The sequence below is a fragment of the Nomia melanderi genome, chromosome 1, assembly GCF_051020985.1.
Source record: "Nomia melanderi isolate GNS246 chromosome 1, iyNomMela1, whole genome shotgun sequence".
Lineage (NCBI taxonomy): Eukaryota > Metazoa > Arthropoda > Insecta > Hymenoptera > Halictidae > Nomia > Nomia melanderi.
Genome location: NC_134999.1, coordinates 14446834 through 14473081, shown reverse-complemented (window position 1 = coordinate 14473081; position 26248 = coordinate 14446834). Strand labels below are relative to the sequence as shown.

The 26248-nt window shown below is 34.7% G+C and overlaps 2 protein-coding genes across 13 annotated transcripts in view; both read left to right on the top strand.

Annotated features, from left to right (window-relative positions):
- Amph (amphiphysin) overlaps window positions 1-5300 on the top strand; it is a 67856-nt gene extending 62556 nt beyond the window's left edge. For 4 of the 6 annotated variants that reach the window (XM_076369601.1, XM_031978247.2, XM_031978249.2 and 1 more), the window contains 4 exons: window positions 201-244; window positions 429-638; window positions 1950-2092; window positions 2545-5300. In XM_076369601.1, coding sequence (XP_076225716.1) covers window positions 201-244; window positions 429-638; window positions 1950-2092; window positions 2545-2625 — 478 coding nt within the window. In that variant the 3' untranslated portion in view covers window positions 2626-5300. Of the gene's footprint in view, window positions 1-200; window positions 245-428; window positions 639-1913; window positions 2093-2544 lie in introns of all 6 variants that reach the window. The other 2 variants (XM_031978248.2, XM_076369581.1) reach the window with 2 other exon arrangements.
- A 1990-nt stretch (window positions 5301-7290) lies between these two features.
- Galphaq (G protein alpha q subunit) overlaps window positions 7291-26248 on the top strand; it is a 54869-nt gene continuing 35911 nt past the window's right edge. Inside the window, exon 1 of one of the 7 annotated variants that reach the window (XM_031978301.2) lies at window positions 7291-7393. Coding sequence is in view for 6 of the 7 variants with exons in the window: in XM_031978303.2 (XP_031834163.1) it covers window positions 11244-11361 (118 nt within the window). In the remaining variant the exon portion in view is untranslated. Of the gene's footprint in view, window positions 7394-9357; window positions 11362-26248 lie in introns of those variants that run through there. The other 6 variants (XM_031978303.2, XM_031978302.2, XM_031978299.2 and 3 more) reach the window with 6 other exon arrangements.

The window sequence follows — 26248 nt, the reverse complement described above, 5'->3', positions numbered from 1 at the left end:
CATGACATAACAAAATATATTCAAATTCTTACGTCATTTTACACTAAGAAACTCACATACCATTTATAGATTTGCTTAAAAACAAGATAAAGAATCAATTCCATATTCATTTTTATGTTTGTAAAATGTTAAGAATGGGAAGCTCTTTAATCAAGTTTGGAGCTAGTAACTATACTTTAAATGGCATTTCTCTATTGCAGTTTAATAATCAACACGCAGCCAGCTCAAAACAATATTTCTCCAGGTAAATATATTCATCACACATACATCCTTTCTATGTTGTCTTGAATTTGAATTGTTTGAATCATATGTGTATTGATATGTTGTTTTGCATGCGTGTAACGTAGCCCAGCCACATAAAAAGTCATTGAACACATAATCATGTGGCTAAATGTTTAGTTTTGAGTGAGCTTTCTTGCGTGTTACAGCTGTGGACGACTCAGCTCCGGCAGCAAGAAACACCTCACCAACTACTCAATTAAATGGCAATGCTAACAGCAATGCTAACAGCAATGCTAACAGCAATGCAAACAGCAATGCTAATAGCAATGATAATTCCCTGAATAATCAGGATGCATCTCCGCAAAGTACAGCCACTATCTCCAAACGAGTCAAAGTATTGTACGATATACCATTTGGTAAGTATCGTGTAGCGATAATGACGTTATACAGTTGCCAGTGTTTTTCAAATTATAATCCTTCAAAAGGAGTAACAAACACACTGTATTATGAAACAGACAAAAGCAAAATAATGTAAGTTTGCTTATAGTATGCAATACAGAATTATTATATTTTGTTACATTAATTTTTAGAAGATTTGCAACACTATATGTATGTTTTACTTTTATTTTTGTGGATTTTTAAAACGTAAAGAAATTGCCGTAAAAAAGGTTGCCATTTTACATAAAGAATAATAATTTAACTCCGCTTTAATAGTTCGTGAAAAATTTATCTTTCATGGACGGTCTGCTTAATGTTGAAAATCGTGAAACATTGGATGATGTCATTGATATCTTTAGAAGGCATACATCAATAATATTATGATTCAAGACTCTTTTGTTGAAATATTTTTATATGTTTCGTCATATGTGTATTTGATGTATTTACATGTGAAGTTTGACATTGAACTAATTGTTACTAAATCTAAGCAGTGATGAGATTAATTTGGAGACTAGTTTTATTTGTGTGATCCATATAGAATACACATTTCATATATTAAATAGTAATTTTAATGAAATTTTTACTTATGTAACAAGAAACTAAAGATGAAGATAAAGTAATAATAAATGAGTGACAAATACACAAAAATCAATAAATAAAATACTGTTTTATTTTACTGAAAAGGAAACTAGTTCTCGAATTATATCTTAAACTGTATTAATAATAAATAGTTTTGATATAAAGGCATAAAAGTTTGAAGTCTGCTGATAGTAAAACATATATGTTCCAAGTCAGTTGGGATGAACTCTCGTTCATTACACAATTTGGAATATACTATTTAATCTTACAGTTTCTTGAAACTAATATGTTAAATCAATTTTCAACTTTTTGGTAGGGTCTGTTTTTGATATGAATCTTCTATTGTTATGTTACATTATCATCCAAAAATATTTAATAATAATATTATGTATTATTTTTTCTTCTTTAAGCTATGAATATCATAATTGATTAAATATTTTGGAGTGCAATGTATATCTGGTAAAAATATGTGAATGTTGCCTGCCCATTTATGCATGGTCTTGTTGAAACAATGGATAAAGAAATTTAATAATTCTGACTTTCTATTATATATCAGAATCATCAAAGTAAACAAAATTTATTGATCTATTTTGGACAATAATTATTGAAAGTCAGAGTTTAAACAAAATGACATCACAGGTCCATGACTAATGAGGCGGATTCAATTATTTTAGAGGTGGAATATGAAAATGGTACCAATTTCTCTGTAGGGGCAACGACTGACAACTTACCGCCTGGCGTTTTGTATAGAGTCAAGGCTACTTACAAGTATAGACGCGATGATGCGGACGAATTGTCGTTCGATGTTGGTGATATCATTCGTGTGGTAGAGTATGATGATCCAGAAGAACAGGTTCGTATTTTCTTACTTAAACTATTTTTAGACATGCAGTGGTACCAAAGAAAGTTTAATATAGTTGTGTATATTTATTTCCTAAACATTAAGTAAAAGAAGCTCAATATGGACGTGTTCATGAGTTCTTTCTTTAACTTGAATATTAACAAATTTTATTGATCAACAATTTTCATACATTATTTATATTATTTTTATATTTTGAAAGCATCAAAATATAAGTTCAAATGTAAAATATGATAGAATTAGTGTCTTTATAAATCTAATAATTTGTCTAGACATAAATATTAAATATAGCTGCAAATATGCAATAAATATGCATCTTTATTTAACTTTTATTATTTAACTATATTCACAGTGAAAATATTTATGAAATCCATGTTTTTATGATCATAGTAATGATGATAATAATTTCAAACCAAAAAAACTAAAAAAATATTTTGTTGCTTTAGGAACAAGGTTGGTTAATGGGTATCAAGGAAGGTACGGACGAGAAGGGTATGTTCCCAGCAAATTTCACGAAACCGCTGTGAGAGCTTTACCATATCCAGCTATTACACTCCAATGCTCACTGAAACAGCGTATTCTATTTTAAGAATAGTTTCAACATTAAAAGTGAGAGTCACACAGTCATCTGAGGTATTATATATAGAAATGAAAAGAAATAACACAATGGGGGACTCTGGGAAGGAAAGAGGGTGTGATAAGATAGTTATGCTGGAGGGTACAGTGGAGAATTGAACACCCCGAAATGCCTTAACCCAGCCACTGTCTGTGCCAACATTCATTGTCTGTAATATGAAATTTATTCTCTCATATCTGATGTACGAATACACATCATTAATAATTGAATGGAATATTTAAGTAATTAAATAATATATTGTAATACGTCATGCAATATTATAATATAAAAATCTATATATTAAATTAATATTATTTTATGAAATTGTACATAGAATTATACAATTTAAGAATATTTTATGGAATAACTTTGTGGCCACTGAAATTATTGTTAAGAATTAATATAATGATTAAGAATCCTCTGCAATACCTTTTTTCTACAGAGGATTATTATGAAATTTTGAACATTCAATTGCCAATCTGCATTCATGTATTAAGAAGTTATGATCCTTGCACATATTATGAAAAAAAAATTAGGACTAGGTTCCATTAAGGATGGATATTAATGTAGATAATATGACAAATTTTTTACCCAATTGAATAACTTGAATACATTCATATATCAAGCTGAACGTAACATAATAAAAATCTTGTCTCATGAATTTTTATATAAACCAATTGATACGAACTGTTATGTTTTATGAATAATATACATTAGAAAGTTTGTTCTCGAAGTCTTATAATACATTTTTTGTTAAGAAGATCTGAATTTTGCATATGTATAATATACGAATAAAATAATTAGCGACGAAGCGTTTTAAACGACATAATGGCGATGATTAATGAAATTTGTATTAGTGCCATTGTATCTACTTGTGTGACAAAAGAAATGTTATTAAATGCCAATGGTCCAAAAATGAGTAATGTGATTCAATACATGTTACACAGATTGGTTGGAACAAAATCTTACACCAGACCTTCCGTAACAATCACAGTGTTACAAGTAATGTACTATTATAAAGTAGTGCAAAGAGTCTACCAATTTCAGCTTCCACTGAGTGTGTCCTTTTATTTTATGTAATTGATCTGAGACATGCAGAATGTAGGAAAGTTGGATTGTTTATTTTATAAATGAAAAATTTTATGGTTGAAAGATTGATCCATTGTGACACTAATAATTAACCCCATGTACGAATCGAAACTATAGACGAATAATATGCTTGTTTATGAAGTATTACAGGTGCATGATATATATATGAAAACATGATGTTGATTAATATTTTACTATTATATAGTTACGATATTTATAATGATGATAAACGGACGTATATTTATATTTTATAAAGTGGACCAACAAAAAGTAAGAGAAAACTGAAAAAAAATGTATTTAATTAATAGTGTTGAACATAAAAGTATCAATGCACTGTTTTTTTTTTTAAGCGTAAAGATGAGTTACGTATAATGTTAAATTCTGTGTACAAAAAATTTACAGTTTAAGTGAACATTATTGTAATGCAACACAGCATGTTTCGCTTCAACAGCATGAGCATAGCTTATGTATAATTCAAGTAAGTACACATTCCATTAATTTTCAAATAAATACACGTTCCCGAAATGATCCTGAATGATTGAAACATGATTTTTCTTTAATACTGCTGTTTATTGAATCTCACTTTTTTTTATTTCATGATATTGTTCATTATTACAGAAATAAGAAGCGAGGCATGCAAGTTGTTTGCTTATTTGAAATTGGTATTATTATTCTAATATATTTATTTATGTGCTTAATAATACAGTTTCGAAAATTTTTAACAAGTATCAAAAGTGCGAATGTGCCAATATGATGCAGTATTCTTTACTGATAATGTGACGTTGTTAATGACGCTACCACGTAAAAGGTGTCTTAAATGAGCAATAATGCAAGTAATATGAATTACTGGGAAATAGATCTGTTAACGGTACTAATATAATCTATTGAATTCGTTGGAGTAATGAGCAAATGCATTTAATTAACTTAAAGAAGATAAGCAGTAAACAACCGTATCATTCTTTCTGATTTCTGAGAAAACACAGAAAGTTATGTAAAATAGAAGTAGTAATATAAATATAATCAAAATGTCATATCATAAGGTAATCTATACATAATTATACCTATTTTACTACATTTTTAAAAACTAATAGGAAAAACATCAAAGGATATGATAAGTACATTTTTTTTTAAAACTTAATATCTGTGACCATATTAAATAGAGAAATATATTTTACGAAATGATCACTACTTGTCTTCTTTACTTTGTATTTATTTATTAATGTAACGTACAAGCAATAACTGTCTATATTTATTAGAATTTCTAATGCACCCATGTAATAATAGTGAGGTCTGAAATTTAGTGTAGCAGTGGAGCAATCAATTGTTATATTCTTTGTCATTTTTATGTCTTGTTGTTTTATTTTACTGAACAGAAACAGTCATATCTTCATAACCTTAATATAAACTATAATGCGTATATACTTTACCGCTTTAATTGTTCTTTTCGATTGAAAACGACTATAATAAACAATTACTGGTTTGTAGTATAAGCCTTTATGATTCAAATGTGTTTTTTTTTTACTAGAAAATCCAGAAAAACGCCTTTCCTATGCTAATCCATGTTATTATCTGCTGTAAAGTTATGTTGTAGTCATTTCACAATAAAGAATTGCAAATTTCGAAATGAATATTTCATTGTCACAATTTTAGTACTGTATCTGGACATGTATACCACAACTATTTATATAAGAAACGCAAATTATACAAAATTTACTACTTAATTAAGTCCTAATAATTTAATTATATTATATTGTAATAATTAAATTAATTAAAATAATTAAATTATACATTTTCATTCTTTACATATTTCCTATTCTAACTTTCCATTTTATTTTCTTCTACTATTCATATTTACTAATGTCTAATAGCAACAATTGTCTATAATCAATTCCTTCTATGTTTTTAAATTTATTAAAAATGTTAAACAAATTGCATTTTTAACAAATAATACAGGTATGCGAAAAAGAAATGCAGTATATATACATATATATGTATATATATATATTATGGACTTCATGAAGCCTTATACTTTGATCCTAAATCCTGTTACAAAACGATGTCAAGGTTTGACCGTGGCACTGAAATATGAATCATAAGAATCTAAATATTGCTGATTATTCTCCATTACAATAATATTCTTTTTTTTGATTTTTTTTAAATAATCTCATTAATTTTTTAACCCATCTCCCAGAAGTTATTTTTCAATTCATTTAAATTTTTCATGTCGTAAAAAGTACAATAAAATATTTATACGTTAGTTTAAAAACTCTTATTAATTTCTTTACTACAAGTTTATAAAATACCTTAAATACTTTATTTATTTTTTATGACAAAAAAATATATTTTTTTCGGATGACCAGTATATTATGGTAAGAAAAAAATTCTTCCCGAGAGTGTATTTTTAATGATTTCGAGGTTATCGATATTTGTTTTAATGAAACTATAAATATTTTTATCATCATGGCATAACTGGGGTCAAGACCAATTTAATGACCTACGATACATGAATTTACGCGTTACTAAGTACAAAAGCTTTAATAATGCATAAGTGTATATATAAATAATGAAATAACTAAAGGAAAGAGATTTGGAAAAATCTCAAAATAATTTCTATTAACTTTAATACATTTTTATAGATAATAAATGAATGATTCTTTGCTCTTACATATGTTTCCAAAATTGTGGAATTGAATCGGACTGATGTTAGTAAACACGTTTCGCGTAATCTCAATACTATGCTATGTCATAAGTAGTAAACACTGGTATTTATACAAATTTCTTATTTTATCTCCTACAATCAATTCAACTGAGAAATTTATTATGTTCAATTAAATTTAATAATTCCGACAGACTGCATTATTTTTTAATGACAGTAGTATTGTAACAGAAAATATTTATGCTAACTATTTATGATGACTTAACTCCCTTCAAACCAACTGTTTTCTTTGTACTGCTATTTTGAATTTTTATATGTTAATTTCCTAAACATTTAACCCTCTGTAGGCCCATGTAACTTTGAAGTCACATATCAGTATATTGTCAGCTTGTTGATTTATATCATTTTTCACTCAAAGTGGTGAATAAAATTAAGTAATCAGTTAATTTAAACTTTTATATGCTCAGATGTGAAAGTTTAACGTTATTGTAATTTGAAAGTTACAAAATATATTTCTTTAATGAAATTATTGAAACTATTGAATACATTGTTAATTCGTATTCATATGTGGATATTCATTAATTTTGCACTGCATAGATTTTGTTATAATCATGAACAAAACTTCGGCCCATAGAGGGTTAAGATGTATTAAACAATATGATAAAATGAGCAGCGTTAAACCTATGGTACGTACTTTCCTTCATTTAAGAAATAAACACTCATTTCTCTTTCTACGCTTCACTACGTCTTCTCGTAACGAAGTTCTAGCAACGACTGACTCAAGTCACGGATTGACCTTTTTGAGTACCCTAGCCAAGCAGTTTTTATAAGCCGCGCGTTAAACGCTATGGTTCAACGGTCTGTGCAGTACATCTTCGGCTGCAATCGGTCGTTTTCGTCTCAGCGCGAATTTGACTATCTTCGCGATATATAGGTAAGTACATAACAACTACTAGCTGTCTATTCTTCTATTCTGGCGAAGTTATTGATACAAAATCAGTAAAAAGAAAGACTGAAACAATTTACTAAAAAAGATATAGAAATTGCTGCAGTTGCAAATGGCTGCGACATGCAATATTCACAAAGGTGAAATTTCTATCGAAGCATTCGACGTTCATATCTCCAAATTGTGTAACCATGATACACAACTGCGAATCAATGTACTATTTTTTACGAACGATATACCTACCATTTTATATGGGACACTAAATAATAAGGGAAAGAGATGCTTTATATGAAGAATCAACAATATTCGTCGCATGCGCACTTGATGTAGGAGAATTTTAGTGCTACGCTAATGGAATACAACTGCAGCACGCATGCGTGCTCTATATAGCGAAATTTTGCAGCTGTGTTCATGAGACACAATTTCCACAGCGTATACACACTCTGTTTTATGAAATTCTGGAGCTACTTTCATAGAGCATATTTCCGTACGCATGCGCAATAGGAATTAGTTTTTGAAAGATGTTAAACTGTCTTCTCTGTGGAAAGTTCTGAGCATTTATAACAAATAATCCTGATAAAAGTTGTTGAAAAATTACGAGCTACTGCGACACTTTTAAAATAAGTGTATGACGGACACATTGATGTCATGTTTTGAATTTATCTTTATTCGTTCATCTTGGGGTTATTATTTAATTATTTATATCTATGCTAAATTGTAGTATTATAAATTATGAACTTGGTCTTGACCTCAATTCAATAATTCAAAAATTCTTCTAAACTTTCTCACATCGATAAATAGGAAATTATATTGTAAGGCATAAGTAACATTAGAAAATAATATAAAAAATTGATTATAGTACCATAATCCATATTATTAGGCAAACAAAAAATAAAAATAAATCATAAGGGTGCCAAAAAATTGTTGAAATCTTAATATGGCAATCATACAGTAAGACGAAAAATTTTTGCAAAATTAAAAATATTGTAATAAAATAGCATATAAAACAATAGTGTCCAGTAAGCTGAGTTTCCTTTCCAACCATTCCGTCTACGTAGCACACCTATTTACGTTGTCAGAGAAACGAGTGACGTTAAAGAGGCAAACCTTGATATCTCCATTATCAAGGAAGCTCGACACATGGTTTACCAATTTATGGCACGCGTTTCAAACGTCAAGTAAGAAGCGAGAGAGAAATCATTCACAAGAAATGACTCGTAAACATTAACTCATTGTTGGGGGCACGAGTCACTAACACATGCGTCCTATGTTGTGCTTCCTCGATGCTAAGACGCTAATCTGTCATAATCTACTCTTCAGCGTCTTGCGGTTTTCCTAATTATAACAAACCAAAATGGAAGAATTGCGGAAGGCTTGCAAACACGAAAATATAAAATAGTAAATAAAACACAAAAACAATAGCAACAGGACTAAAAAATTATAATTTACGGAAGAAGAAGAATCTTGTATAAAAAACAGCCATTATTATCTTCGAATCAAAGGTACCGTGCTATAGCCAGAATACTCGATATTCCTCAAGTACGAGATACTCCTTATCATCGTCACTGTCAAAAAACCATAACCTAAATAAATAAAAAACTTACCTCTTCTACACTATCGAGTTAGCAAAAACTGTACAAATTCATAAAAAAATTGAACAAAAAGTACCATTTCCAATAACCTGATACCGCTGATTTTATTCCACAGCTTCGTCGGCATGTCTGTTTCCTCGTTCATGACTCTTATTCATCAACAGTAACTCCTCATGGAGAACTAAACGGGAAGACTTTTCGGTGAGCTTAATATTTCCACGGGAAAATTGAAAAGTAATTATTATGTACCGCTCCTGTAACTCATAAGAGTACACCTATAGCAGCGAAGCAATCCCTCCCCATGAAGACACCTTCGCCCGTGCTCCGAGCTGTAGGCTAGAGCGGCCGTGATCTCGTGTAGCGAACAGCGGCGGCAGCCGTGTCGCTGCGAGCTGTCAGAATCGGTCGGTCGTACAGAGAGGCTCATAGCGCGTATAACCTATATCCTCGCCGCGGCGCTGTTACGTTCTCCGTGCCTCCTCCCGGCGGGTGGCGGCCGCACCTCCTCCTTCTCGACGATTTTAATCTCGTTAGCGGACACGTGCGCGCCCCCGCGCCTACAGGCCGCCTATACGACGACCTACCGTGTTGGGGCTTCGCCAATCTGGTTTGGTCTAACAGGATCTCGAACGACCGAGGGTTGATAAAAGGCTGCGTACCGAGCGGGCGCGGCGCGAATCGCAGGAGGAGTTGCTCCGTTCGAGGTGTGGGCGCTCGTGCAGCAGCAGCAGCAGCAGCAGCAGCAGCAGCAATAACAAGCAGACGACCTCGTCATTGTCTTCTATCCTCTCGTTCCCGGTTCGTTCGTTCTTTTCTACGTAGTCGTCCACAGCCTCTGCCGATTCTACCGTACGTTTGTTGCGTACACGTTGCGTGTGTGCGCGCCGCATATATATATTCAGTGTGAGAATCCCTATCTCGTCTCGCGTGTGCGATACAAGAAAGAGTACGACAGATTGAGCGAGCCAGAGGACAGAGAGAGAGAGAGAGAGAGAGAGAGAGTGAGAGAGTGAGTGAGAGAGAGTAAGAGAGACAGGGCTAGAGAGCGAATCGAAGGAAAAAAGAGAGAGGGGAGAGAACGAGAAAGAGAGAAAGAGAGAGAGATAGAGAGTGAGAGAGAGTGAGACTGACAAGGAGTCGAGAAACCAAGGAGGGGGCGAGAGTGAGAGAGAAAGAAAAGTGCGAGTGAGAGGGGGGTAACGGCGAGAAAGAGAGGGAGGTAGAAAGAGAGAGACAGAGCGCCGGGTGGGTTACCACACCCTACGCGCCGGGAACCGAGTGAACGAGTGAACGAGCCGTACGAGAGCTCTCTCGCGAGTGGTACGCGGGTACAGCGAGGGACCCAGGGACCGACGATCGAGATTCGACGGAGTACGCACAGGACTCTCTAGATCTCGATCCAACGGACCTTGCTCTCGCGACATTTCTCTCTAACCGGATAGACGATCGCCGAAATCGCGCGGCGCGAGCAAAGAAGGCTGGAGAGGAGACGTGTGTGTGCGCGTGTCCCTCCCGCGAGTGCGATCTTTTTTTTTCACACGTTTACGTTGTAATACGTGCGCGCGTGAATCCCCTTGAGTCGTGGTAAAGCTGAAAAAGACGAAGGATAAAGGATAAGGGGATAGAGGAACGTTAAACGGGTGTACACAGTAAAGAGAATAGAGCAGAGGACAAGCCACCGGCCGAGGTTCGTGCTTGTGCGTACATGTGTTGATGTGTCGCTGGCGTCGTCGAGCCCTGCCAGGAGTGCTCCGTCGCCGCGTGTGCCGACGTCGTTGAGAATACGGGGACCACATCCACGTTTACGTCGCCGTCGCCGTCGCCGTCGTTGCGGTTGCCATCGCCATCGTCGTCGCCGTCGTCGTCGTCGTCGTGGACAAGTGGTTGTGAAGCGTGCTAGTGACTGTAGTGCTGGTGCAGCGGGTCGGGAAGAGTTCCGTTCGCCTCTGGCAGGACGAGAGGGAAGGAAGAAGAGAAACCACGAGGACGGCGACGAGGCATCGTCGCTTGTTCGCGGTGGCAAGGTAATACCGACGATACCACCCGTGCCCATCGAGCCCGCTGCTGTCCACGACAAACCTCGTCGCTCAGCAATCACTCGCCACCACCGTAAATCGTTCGTTCCCTCTCTCCCTTCCTCCCTCCCTCTCCCTTCTCCTTTTCCTTCTCCTCCTCCTCCTCTTCCTCTTCCTTCTCATTTTTCTTCTCTCTCCCACCTTCATCCGAGGATCCTGCCGTCCTGAGCCATGGCGTGCTGCCTGTCGGAAGAGGCAAAGGAGCAGAAACGTATCAATCAAGAGATTGAGCGGCAACTACGAAAGGATAAAAAGGATGCCAGGCGGGAACTCAAGTTGCTATTATTGGGTAAGTCGTATCTTAATCGGTGACCTATACGTAACGTTTTCTTAGAACGTTGATATCATTTTTTTTTTTCGATAACGTCACTTTAATATGTACATACATATGTACACGTATACACGCATACATGTACATACATATGTATATGTGTATATGTATTTATATATTTATACACATATGCATATATGTAGTGCTATCTGTCTCGGTCCCTATCAAAACATCGGGCGTGCCGTCGGTTTCTTTCCATTGTATCGGTGATAGATTTTGCGCTAACGGCCCGTTTAGCTTCATTCACGCAGCTTACGAATCTCGTGCCTCTCGGCGAGATCGCCGTTTGTGTGCTATGCCTAAGACCGTTCGGAGAGTGTGGTTGCGCCAGTCTATATAGCCGGCGTGCGCTTGACAGCTCTCGACCATACTGTTACACGATACTAGAACTTCCTACCGGCCCCTATACACGTCGCTGCGTTTATCGAAACCTCGCAGTTTTTCGTCTCTCTTCAACTTGAATGACCACAGTCTTTCTGCCCGCTGCGTGTAAGAAAATCATGCGTGGCTTTCGAAGCTGGCGAGCCCTCTATAGGTTATCTCGCGTTCCTCGCGCGTCGAGCGAATTTTCCGAAATGCTATATCCGGTGTCTGTTCTAACCAAACCGCGGATATTTATGCAATTACGTGTATTTCGGCATTGAATATATGCATGACTATAGATGTACGTCTATAATATATGTGTACTTTTTGATTCCATTACATTTTATGTATATTTTGCATAATTAGATAGGTTATAATTACGTAAACAGTTGTTATCTAGTTAGAACCGTACGACTATTTTACCGTCGAGTTCTGTGTGGTTAATAACCAGTGACGCGACTATTTTTTACTGAAGTTGGCTCGCGAATCATTTAAATCACAATGTAGTTAAAGAAAAGTTCATCTGTTCACCATTCCACGAGGTTAGAAAGGAAACTGAAATTTTATTAACGTACACGTCATCCGAAGTTTTAGGAAACTGTCCATACTTCCAAAACCAACTGAAAAATGAATTTATAATACATAATTAAGGTACATACAAAGCGATTGTAGCCACAAAAAAGTAATTTAGTTTGTAATTTAATCTCTTTTTCTAATGTATTCCCTCTTCAGTAATGAACTGGACAATGTTTTATAGGTTATTAGTATTTCTGGCATGGCCTTATCACATTTTTTTTATTGCATCTACATATTTGTGTATGCTTTAAATGCTCAAACCTAATAATCATCTCTGCGAATAATAAACTTGTTGATGTTTTTTCTAAGTAGAAAATCGTTGAATGATACCATTGATTATAAATTTTTGAGTTTATATACAGGTCTGTCGATTATACTTGCATTATCGTTAATACGTGATGGTATCTGTAAGGATCTGTACCAGCAAAAGCTGTTACCTGTTACTTCATCACAATCGGTCCACACAGTTCAAGATAAGTAAAAACTGTGACACATGTTGGAACGTGGATATTATAAGATTCACAGTTTATGGCTGGTCATAATTAAGTTTCACCGTTTGAATTTGTTTTTCCTTTGTTAATTACGACGAAATCGCATTGCGCGAATTATATTTGTCACTTTCTTATTAATTCCAATGGGACAGCACACCGCGGCCCGTACTGCCTGTAATGCATTCAGTAATTGCAACCAGACGGCCATTGGCGGATAATATTGTGTATGCAGGCGTTTATTAATTACGGTAACATGATCATCGGCGTGTAACGCGGCTCGCTAACTTTTTCGTTATCCGCGATTGGTGAATCGTACCGTCCATTCCGCTTTTTCCTAATTGCGATTCGGGTGCCCCACGTTGTTTGTCCGTGCTCCTGTCAGTTATAACAGAATGGACACCAACGTGTTAACACTTTAACTGCCACGGCGGTCGCCGATGACCGGAGCTTCCAAATTACAAGAAAATAATTAAGACTTGGAAGATAATTGATTCCGAATACAAATTTTCCGTAACGTAAATGACTAGATAATATGGTAATATAAAAATTTTCATGTCAAAGAATTAATAATTCTTGCTTTGTATCTTTGCTATAGAAAGGATTAGTGATACGTAAAACGCTGATGTTTTTCGTGGCAGTCAACGTGTCAACCCTTTACGCACCAAGTTCCCTTTACATTTTCTTCTCGATAATTTTATATTATTTTAAGTAATTTATTTAAAATATATTTTGAAGTATAGTTGACAAGGAACAGTGTAAACAGTTCTTTTTACTAATACTATTGAAAATGGTACAATAAGATAATACAATTTAAAAATGTCTCAACAGGGAAGCAGACGTTTAAATAAATCCAAGTTTACATTCTACATAGGAGTGTAAAGGGTTAATTCTATTAACACGTCCAGTGCCACGTGTACCATATATGGTACAATTTCTATAAGAAAATATTTTGAACATTTTACAAAGCAGCGAGGACATAAAGGAATATCAAAATATATAAAAATTCCCAAAAACTTGAATATAACTCAATATTTTAGTTAAAAAAGCAATACAGTTCATAAGTAAAATATCAGCGAAATTTCTGTGGCACGGAACATGTCAACTGTATTATAAAATAACCTATACAAATTTTATTACAACATTTATAATAAAATTAACAATGAACAAGAAAATAATTTTATTATAAAATTTATAAGAAATTTTCTTTCTTGTTAGTTGTTGCACGTATGCCTGATAACCAACGCCGACGTCTAAGGACGTTATTTGACAATGGCAATGGCCCACCAGGGGTTCTCAATGTTCTCAACGTGTTACCATTGCATTACTTGTCCCACGATCACGCATAGATTTCTCGGGCTTGGTGGCGTGTAAAAATCCGAGGCGAGCGTTTTTAGAAAACTGTTAAGATATTAAAAGCCGCTTTATTATTATCGCTCGCCGTTGCTTTGTGGACCGCCGATTGAACGGATCGATTTTCCCATACGAGAAATTATCGCGGTACGATTTTATAACGTCTAATAGCGTCTCGCTTGACATTATGGTAATTTCTGCAAAGTTATATTGGATAGGAAAAAATAATATAACATTTCAGGGAATTTTCATTTATTTATTTATTTATTTATTTACTACTTTTTTTATATAATGAAACTCTGCTCGGAGCTACGTGTCATCGGTAATCCATATCAGTAAATGAATGATTTACGATCGGGAGAGTCTGTTCTAAAATTAGTGCGGTTATCGAGGGGCTTAGATTGATCTTACGTGCACTCACTTCTCTATCTTATATTCATCTACGTGCCGTGGATTTTCATTACTGGGATATAGTAATATTTACTTCTAACGGGCCAATAGGTCTACTGCAATTTTGCAAAAAAAAAAATGGCTTACAACGAACAAGATGATTTATAAAATATTTAAACATTTTCTCAAGCAGCAACAACGATTTAATATTTATTTACAATATAAAGAAGAATTATATATAATAAATGAAAACGTTGTTATATCAGGTACAATGAAGTTGCATTTTAATAAAAATTATACTACAGTTAATTAACGTCATTTTTATAGTAGTCTTTAATGAAAACCGTGTTATACAATTTTTAACGCGGTCCTAAGTCATCGTAGAGTTCGCAAAGTTCGTGGGAATATCTGACGAAAATGTGTTAAGATAAACCGTGACTCATCTACGGTTTATGTGACTCGGAATGTGCATGGAATCATTTCCAAGCAATTGTTGTAAATGTTTGATCAAATAAACGTAAACATAGACACTCGTGTCAATCAGTGGACATTCTAGAAATATATTTTATCGACGGAATATATTATACCATTTTCTTCGGGCATGCACTCGTCTTCAATTAAACGTGTTACACTTAGGGTCCATCAAATATCCTGCACCCAGGGAAGGTAGCCATTTTATAATTATTAGTTTCCTCAAGAGAGAGCACCGCACGCTTCTCTCGTTCTCTCGTACAGGTCTCGATGGTTCAAAGCGTGTCGAAACGCATCCAAAGGCGACCTCGTGCCGATTGCTTTTTAATTATACATAACGGAATGCCCGTTTCGTAAGAATGTAATGAAAAATAAGAAAATTTCTCTCTCTCTCTCTCTCTCTCTCTCTCTCTCTCTCTCTCTCTCTCTCTCTCTCTCTCCCTCTCTCTGTTTGACTAATGGCCGACACGGCACCATGCACTGATGTTTTGAAGTGCAAGCCTCCCGATGAACCTTACGCTTGCACTTAGTAACAAACATAGACAAATCTATGCACTTGTTCTTCTTTCCAAGAACACTTCTTCCGAAATAAGCAGAAAATAATTACATGTTTGAATATTCAATGAAAAGATTGAATTTTTAGTTTATACTTGATCTTTTCTGAGATGCTTCCAAATTGTTAAATATAATGACCTTGTATTGAAATTTAATTTAAGAATTTGACTTTTTATGAAGTATAAGTCGATGAAACTAATTTTGAATTTTGTTGTCATATTAGAACTGCTGCCATCAATCTAGAGCAAGCGATGATAGTGCACAAATGTCTCTCTCTTTCGTGATATGATTCTAAAGTAAATCTTCATTATTTTGTTGAATTTTGTAAAAATAAAAGATATACTTCAAGTAGGAATTAAGTAGAATTAAATTAAATGAAATTAAAACGGGGAAATATAGTAGAAATGTAGTTAATTGAACGTTTAGTTTGAAATATTGTTACATGTTGGACGTTCAGTGCAGTTAACATTGATTTTCTCCTACATGAACATTTCAGTCCGTTTTTAACCCCTTAACTGCTGAGACCGTTTATAGACCTCAGAATGATCTCAGTCGTTTTCACGCTTGTCTGACTGTGAAAGATAGAGACATTTGCTCGTTCAGCATTTTCTAAGCTAGTCGCGATTGAGAATCGGACAATAATATAAGAACCCAGAACGAGTAACGCGTCAATGCAAATTTTGCTTTTACATTCGTTGTAATAATAAAATTGTTGCCAATAGACTATTAAAGTTCTTCAAATGAAAATTGATTCGAACACCGTTTTATGCTTGTACACAAAGAATTAATGGTTGTTTATAGAACGTCATGTCTGAACTAATTTTCACACGGAACCATAAAAAATCTCTCATTATGACTTTTATAAAACTACAATGGAAAATAAGAATTCATTTATTTCGAACTAGTAATTGAATTTCCTTTGCAAAGTACCAAACAGTACAATTTCCCAATTCACAAAAACAGGGTAATTGTAGTAATTCTTCGAAGTAATTCGAAGTAATTCTATTCCACTAATTTCGTGTTTCTTGTAATTTACTTGAAAATCTTCGGTTTGTGACAATACATTTTTCTTTCTCGATGAGAAATTATTTTTACACTGCAAGGATTATAGACAAATATATGTTGTGTAATTAAAGTATCGAAAAACTGCGTGACAAAAATCGGAAAATACAGTCACTGGTGTAGCTATCAGTAATAACAGAGTACCTAGCTGTTAATTGGCGCCGTGCGACCCGGCGCAGGTATCCGAGCTACCCTAACCTGACCTAAGTATCGCATAAAAGGGGTATTACTTGAATACCGTCTATAAATGCAATTAGCGAGTCCCAAAGGTGTTTTAATTGTATCATTCGAATATTTTTTAGCTTGAAAAATTTAGTCAAAAGCAGTTGTAATATTTGCTAGTGGAATAATAACAATACGATTGAAACGATTTTGAGACTTGTTATGCACTCGAATGACTTCAAGTTCATAACATTTAAGTCTACAAAGCAGTCTTCATAACTATTTTGATCATTAGTGTCTCAGATGTGTCCTATCGAAATGCAATCTACATTTTCTATCTACTTAATTCAAGTAACGATGGTTTTATACGATAAACTTTATAATTGCTTCCTGTAGCTAGGTAACAATCAATATCTTTAGATTCTCTTATTAATTATAGAAAAAATATCATAATCAAGTAGCTTGTAGAAGGAACTTCAAGGAATCTAGCTGTAGTGTTAAGATTTACTTCATTAAGTTATTCGATGCTAAAATTATAATGAAACATTCGAGTGATCGCTGATCACTATTTCCGCTTGTCCCTTAGTGATTGGCTGAGTATATAAACATTAATTTACCTGACTGAACACACAAGCGTTCACCATTCAAATTTCAAGATGCACATGACAGTTGTTCATTTTTTGAGGATATTTTACACGTAGGAAATAGTTCTGATTAAAAATTTTACGATTAGAGTTTCGTTTCATTCTGTAAGTCGAAATGATTTCAGTTCAATTTTATTTTAGATTAATATTACAGTTGATTAACATATTACTACACAAATTATAATATGTACAACAAAAGTTCGTTGGGGATAATTCGTTTCTTTTGGGGTTAAAATATACGGGAAAATTTGGTGGTATTAGCTTGGAATTATACTGCATAGTACATAATACCCAAATTACTACCACCAAACTCTGTATACAGTAATGCCTTTATTAGTAGACGAATATCGTCGCGTGTCTACTTTCCGACAAAGATGGGAAGCAAGATACACAGGGAGAGAACGAGCGAGATGTGATACTAGTGATAGCTTTGTTTGACGCTTCCAGAACTTCAAAGCGGTGCTAAATAACGTATCCCTATGACAGCTTCAAATGCACCAAAAAATTTCATTATCTTTCATTACACTTTTACCAATTTTTCAGCCATAAATCAGCAAAACTTTCTTTGAAAATGAGAAATCCAATTGAGTACATCCTTAACGGAATATTACATTACGATCACGTTGTTTAACTTTTTGCAGTAAAACAGTTTCTATGGTATACAGAAATCGATCCTTTATTCAATATTATTAATTAGAGACTTACAAATGTCGAATCACTGGTTGTTATCTTAAAAAGACTTTTTTTAATTACTCCCTTTATATTTACAAATTTTGAATCTCGTTGATAACTAATATGATAATGATTTTTCTTGTTGGATAATTACGGTTTTAGTATTGAAATTACAAAACTGAGAATATTTGCGACAGTTAGGATTGCGATGGATTTTCCAATGTTGCTGGTGTAAATACCATGCGTATTTGCCAGGTGACTATGATACCATCACGCCCGACGTTATCGATAGTCCACGAATTTTCGGGATTGTTAGTAAGAATAAAGTATTCATATGTTTTCTTCGTACTACGAGTGTCATGACACAAGTTGTCAAAATCATCGTTTAAGCAATGCAATTATATACACTGCCGGTCAAAAGTTTGGGACCATTTGGTGTGTAATGTCACAAATGAAAAGTTCTGTGTCTCATAAATATATAAAATAAAATAACACGAATTATATATCTTTATATTTCACTAATACATATACGAGTATGTTCATGTTCTTTTATCATACGCAGACATTCTCCAATGAAAGTTGTTTCCAAAGAATGGTACTTTCTCTTTTAACCGATGTATCGGTCCCAAACTTTTAACCGACAATATCCATTAATATGTGTTTTATTGAAACGGTAATCTTGAAATTATTAGTATCCATACTTTGATGTTAGGCTTGCGAAAGATCGATTTAGAAGTGGACCATTTCTGAGTGGGTTTTAATATTTCTTTTATTGCCAACTTGGATCTTCCGATGCGCCTATCATTTGTCAAAGCTATTACAGAAAATGAGGAAGAAAATGAGAGCGAACGAGATAATAGACTAATGATCCTTGGACTATCCTGAGACTTTAAAAAGTAGAATGAAATAACGTACCAACGTGTTATCCATCAGCTGATTTTTATTATATTTTTATGAAACCTTTCTAAACAATTGCATTCACATTCAGATCTGTTTTTACCGATTTTACCCACTGGCCATCCAACAGTATTTATTTTAAAATCAAAAGATATATGTATAACATACGTCTTTATCGTTGAAAGTAGCGAATTATTTAAATAATCATTTTAGACACCTTATTTTGCAATTCTGTTATATGAAACAATCGAAATCCAGATAACCAACACTCCAGAGTTTGAATCCCGATTGATCGAGGTTCCACTGAAATATATTATCGCGTGTTTTTTCATTAATTATTCTCGTGTATTAACTAACCTAATTAAGACAGGAGTAACAACAGTAATAATCATGTGCAAATGCATTATGAGATATAAATAATGAATTCGTCGATTCAAGGCAGTTCAGCAAGAAAAAGTAATGTTCCTGATAGAATATTAAGAAATGCACAGTCCTCGTTTGTAACTGTGTTATTATTTCCAACAAAATGGTTAGCGATTGGGCGTACTACCTATTGGACTTTCTACTAATTACGCCAGGACGATCGCTGGCGGTCATTAATGTCTCTCATTAATTAGAATGGAATGGCTGCCGAAGAAGCATCTTGACCCCAAGGCCTTTTGTCATAATAAAATGGCTATTAATCTATCGTCACGTCTATAACGTCAGTAATTCAATATTCGATATAGATATGTAGATTTCATTATTGTATGTAGAATGATTTAATGGTAGGCCTGCATTACTTAAGATTACGCGAAATTTATTGAAGTTCGCAGCGTTTCGAACCAGCAAATGTTATCGTTTACGATGATGTCAAAAATATACAAATTGTAAGCTGAGCTTTGTATTCTCCGGTGACAAATACGATTTAAAATTGAAGTAAGATACACGAAACGTTCTTTCGCAGGAAATTACATTACGCAGATATGAATATCGTTCGTATTTTCGTCAGGATTAATTTCCAAGAATACAAAACATCGTACGAATGATAGTTCAGTAGTAAAAAATAAGTTCAAACGCATACAATAAGATTTCCTCGTTTGAGACCTTCGTTGTTGGGTGAAAATCGAGTTCAAACTTGTATCGATAAATAGTAAAATAGCAACAAACTTTTGAATGAGATTTCCCGGAAAATTAATTACCAAACGAAACAATTGCATTTCACATTTTTCGCTCATTTTTCGCGTAGAATAATTACAATTAGCTTATACCCTGCAACTTTTCGTATTACCTCCATCAGAATTTTAATATGCTACACGTTTAACTTACTTTTCCACGTAAAGTTACTTCTCCTACACCACGAATTACACAACATCCTATATACCGATTACAATATTTACCTTAACAAGCAACCAAATACTGCTCGACTCCTTTCGTTAATCACTCCGCATATAAACGTGAAATACCGCGTACGCGAATACCGATATCCAAAATTCCAGTTAGCAGCGTAAACAATGCAATATTAAGAAACAGAAACAAAGCCATTGATGAAAGAGTAACTTTCTTCGATAGACGAAGCGATTAACGAATTGTCGTCGAAGTTCCCGGTGTTAAGCCATTAAATGCTCGACGAGCGCGTGTTATTGATGACCGCGTGAAAATTAGCCGCGTGTCAAAACTTTCCTTTCCCTAGTGTTTAATATAACGCGTAATAGAATCGGTAACACGATCCATGGTGGCCGCAGGCCGGTTTCAAATCCCTTTGATGCAATACCTCTTACTGTGAAACTCGGTTCGCTGAGAAGTCGCTGCTCGTTACACGCATTGTATCCCCGGGACTTTCACGTCTTTGTGATCTCATGATTCACGCGGGGCTAGTGTGCATATTTACCTACCTGTTCCGTGAAATGAAACCCAAGCTAAGCATGCTTGATGCGGTTTTATCGGTCGACAGTGCGCCGCAAACCCGACCTGGCTTCGCGGCAGTTGGAAACTCCAAACACGCGGATTAGACGCTTTCCTCATTTTTCATTTCATCTTTGCAGGGATCGAGAGTCGTTGAAACGTGGACACCGCGAATATAATGGTTTTCCTTAACCCGTTGCCCTATGATTTCTTTCACAACTGCGCTTGATCGAATCGATTCAACCCGTTCACTTATAATATCAGACTCTCGACGAGAATTTTAAACTGAATTTGGGAAATCTAAGTTACTTATTTTGTTTTTAATTTAAATTATATGTTACGGAATGAACAGGAACATTTGTTCTTTTATTAATAGATCAGTAACGATAGAAGTAGTTGTATTGATATAGTTAAGAAACAAATCGTAGAGCAAAGGGTTGATAATTTAATAGAAAGAATTTGATACTTATTCTGTGTCTACGTTTACTCTGGAGATTAAAGATTGATAATAGACAAGTAATTTCATTTATATGAAGAATAAACAAACACTTAGATTTATTAGTTCAATATTTTTAGCATGAATCTGACTCGATATTATAGAAGGAGTTAAAAATTGAATAGAAATTGATATTTAATTTTCATCTAGTGGTATTTGTAAAGTGTCATTTCATTATTCTGTAAATTAATAAAAATAGTTGAAACTGTGCACCTTATTATGTCATGGATAAAATGTCACCAATGATAACATCGTACGTACGACATCGATAATGATGACGAGATATCTTGTCCACAGCATCGTTTCTTCGACATCATGGAACCAAGATATCTCGTCCATTGTAGTGAAAGGTTAATGGTGTACATCAAATAAGCAATCACGTCACGTTTTTCCCTTTCTGTTTCCACATTTCTGTCTTCCGACACTTCCGCCCCGGAAGAGAGTATGCGTCTGGGCGTGATTTCCCCGCTAGCTAGGTATAGGTATGCATTGTTATGTAGCGGCATCGCCGCGCGGCTGCAGAAAGCACGCGCGGACAAAACCCTCTCGTAACACGTTGATTACTGGCTGACTTTCGTCTGTCATGCCCACGACGTTGAAGATAAAGTTGAAATATCGCACGAAAATTCTGCAGCTAATTAGCGCGTTGCATTGAGTCGTACCCATTAAAATAAAATACATACTTGTTAACATACGTGTTGACCCTTTGCACTCGAAAGTTTTCCACTGGAAATATTCTGCGTTTTCCTATGAGTTATAGACATTTGAACTGACTTCTTAGATATTGTTCCCTGTGCAATTTTGAAAATTTTTGTATTTTAAATAATGTAAATGCACATTGTTTCACGGAAAAATCGGCAGAACGTGTTCGATTGCTCGACCGAATGGTAGACTATTGCGGAAGAAACGGGATTTACAGTTATACAACGGATGAGCAATTCTTTACGACTTATTAACGTGAGGAGCGATCTCTCGCATTGCTTAATGGAGACTTTTTCGTAATTACGATAACGGGGAACTACCGAAATTGCGGGTTTCCTTGTGGAGATGGGGGGGGGGGGGGGGGCTTTTAACAAGACTCGGTTGTGACACACGGATTGCGATAGTTACTGAAATATTTAATTTAATGAATATCTGCGGTTTCTCGTGAGTGCATTTGGACATTTTAATATACTTGTTCGATTGCAGAAACGGGGCTGCTTTATATAAGATCCACATCGGTGAACACGTGTGATTGTAATTTAGCTTGATGTTGAATTTAAAAAATTAAAGATCAAATTAAAAGATTTTATACATTAATGTACTACATATATTTGACTATTCGATTGAATAATTGTATATTTTTATAAGTTGACAAATTTTGGATTAAATTGAATGATGACACTCTCACGAAATCCAATTCTTAACAAAAAAAAAAAATTAAAAAATGCGGAATTTCCAAACTGTAAAAAGCGAAACACCGTAGAGATCTTATCAGACGGAACCGGTTGATCTGCTAGGGTACGGTCACTCATTGCTTCTCCTGTATAAATAAACCGTTATCATCATAATAAAATAATTTACAAATGAATCATATAACGCATTTTCATCATCGGCGATCGTGCCCAGATGACGCACTGTTGGTTATGTGGCCAGTAAAATCTTCTGCAAAGACGGAATGCGTCTTATCGTGATAAGATAATCACGCTATCTCTTCGAACTTTTCAGAAGTAGTGATATAATGCTTTACCAATTGATCGAGTGTTATATTCTGATTTCTTTGTTAATCTCAACTCGAAATGCTACTACTGTATTATCGTTAACAGTTAATTAAAAAGAAAGAAAAATAATATCTAATTTCCATTTAAGGTAACAGAAGAACACTAGGAATTATATTACAGTATTATTAAAAATTACACTAATAATAATAATAAAATAATAACGAAAATTTATACTATAATGTAAAAATGAGTCTTGAGCTCTGAATCTTGAAAGCTGTAGCTACTATTCAAGCCTTAAAAGTTCTAGCCCTCAGAACTCAAGTTTGAATCCTGCAGCTTCGAAGACTCGAATTTCATGGAACTCTGAGCCTTTGAGACTCAGTCTTTAAAGCTGCGCTTCTTCAACCTTCGAGGACTCGATTTTTCTCGACAATAATTCAACTGATTTCACTGTTAATCTCATTATCAGATTTAATGTTACAATTGTTTCTTTTAGAGGAGAAACAAAGGCACTTTATCAGCATGTCTTTAATGTTTAGAGGTATTTCGCAAAGTATGCATTTAGTTGGAGGCTGCTTTGTTTCATCTCTGTCTTGTTCTGCATTTCATTTCTGTTCGTGCCGAATGTGGTCGACTTTTTTCCCTAAAAATTAGTCAGTTCGAATGAAACGGCGATTAATGCTGGAACAGGACAGCGCTGATGTCCGCGAGAGCCACCGGTCCTTCGCGCGGCGGCGAGCGTGTAATGTGGACGCCAAGAATCCTGCTATGACGACACTATTATGGTAATACTGCTTCGCGGAAAGGTTAAGAACTTAATCGGTGCACAATGAATAGAATTATGAGAGGGAAAATTATTCCACGCTTCCTACGCTACTCACGTCCTCGTCGCCGGAAGGAACGGAGTCCGACTTAATGTTACGAACTTGCCGCTGCACTCGTTCGAATCACCGCGGTTGGAAATAAAAATTGCCCTAACGGAAAGGGGTTCTATATTGTACGACTTCGATTTCAATTGATTTTCACGAAACGACAGCAAACAGATTTCTGACGATAGATGAATCGTCCGTAGATCAAAGTGTCATTTTTGACAATTTTAAATTTCAGCGTTGAAAGGTTTCATTGGATTTTGAAGTTCATAAACTATAACAAATATTATAAATTATGAAAAAAATGTAAGTTAGAATGGTGCGATAAAATTTATTACATTATCCGAACTTACATTTTGAGTTAATGGTTTTGATAAATGAATTTGGTAAAATACCACATGCGAATACTTTAGAATAATGAGTCGTTTAAAATATGTATATATTCGGTACGCACGAATAAATATCATAAATAAACGCACTGGGAAATGGTAAATAGTTGTCGAACAAAATAGATAGCGTATAATTGAATAAAGTTGAAGATACAAGTAAACTTACATACCATTAAGATAGACTGTGAATGTAAATTCAAATGATTGAAGTTGCCTTGGCAAAACGCGATGGTTGCGTAACTCGTAAAATGCCAGTCCAGATTTCCGGTTCACCGAAATATTTTTCTTTATTTCGCAACTTTATCGCATAATAGTTGCTAACATAAAGATCAAACTTACATATTGAATACCAACGATTTCGGCGACAGAAATATTTGTACGTATAAAATATATATAAATACACTCAATCCTCATTTTACGCGGATAAAAGCTGGCAATATGTTTTAGAAATACATATTTATTTCGCATAGTTCAAACAAACGAAGTAACAATAAAGACATCTGAGAAAATAAAAAACTCCCATAAATAGTGTTCTAATTTACCGCGTAAAAATGTGCCGTTTAAATTGACGACTAAGTGTACACGAGATATTTCCTTTATTTTGAAAGAAAACAATGTGCACGGTTATCGAAAATGTTCACGATAATTTATTTCGGTAAACGGAGGTCGCATGCAAAATGCATGAACTTTCATCCAAAAAATCTGTCGGCGGACTCGCGTGCGCAGCTCGACGGCGCGAGCCTCGTCTCGGCGAACATTCTTGGGACTCCGGCGCGAAGAGTCGTAAAAATCGACCATTTTCGAGGGTCTCGAGTGCCGTTTTCGGCGCGTGTTCGTCTTGTGTAGGCGGCACTTGGCCGTGCACGCTGTTGTACGTGTTAAATGCACGTGCAGTGCACTGTGTAAAAGTTTGCAGGCAATCATACGACGGGGCTTGTTTTACACTTAAGTAAATCTGTGTTAAAGAGTTACGTACACTTGGGGACGATAAACGCAAGAAACTGAGAATACTTTTTCGCCCGCAAAATTGTATTCCACTGAGTAATTGTAATTAACGTCCGACGATCTATTGTTTTAACAGTCATTTCTCAGAATTTTATTCAGGGGAAGAAACGATGGAGATGCGGTGATTTCTGTGAGACAGGTTTTTTTAAATACTGCGATGCCGGAAATATTTTTGTAAATTTTTATCTGATTCGGAGGAGCGGAACGTCTCTTTGAAACGAATACATGAAATTATTACTTATTATGATGAATTTTAGATATAGCACGTTGATTTCAAGTGATGGTAATTTATTAGGAAATGAAATTTTTTTATAAAGGTGATGTGTTTTTATTTTTGAAGGAATATTGAGGGTAATTCTATGGAAGTTACTTGGTCAAACGTCTTTTTAATACGTATGGTACCAATTTTGAAAATACTGTTCCAAGAAAACATGTATGAAACTTCAAGGTGTGAATTAATACTTAAATGCGATGATTCTTATATTTATATAAGATTCTCATTTTAATAAGGTTTTTAATATAATTGTTAGGAAGAACTGTTTAACAGTATTTTATTTATAGACATATGCTTTTGAAAATTTGATTTCTTAATGTGTGTAGACGTATACGATCCTTCAATTAAACAAGTATGATTTATATCTGCAATATTCCACAGTCTATCAGAAGCATAATTTATATACACGTGGAAAATCCATGTTTCCCGCTGCTTACTAGAAAGCGTGTTTAACCTAAGAACTTCTGGCTTCTCATTGCATGTAGCCGAAGTCACTTAAACCATCTTAGGTACAAATACTAGCCGGATACGTTTCTAATATTTCATTTCTGTTTTAACTTTCTACAAACATCCTTCTGCGATTTCTCTTACAGTT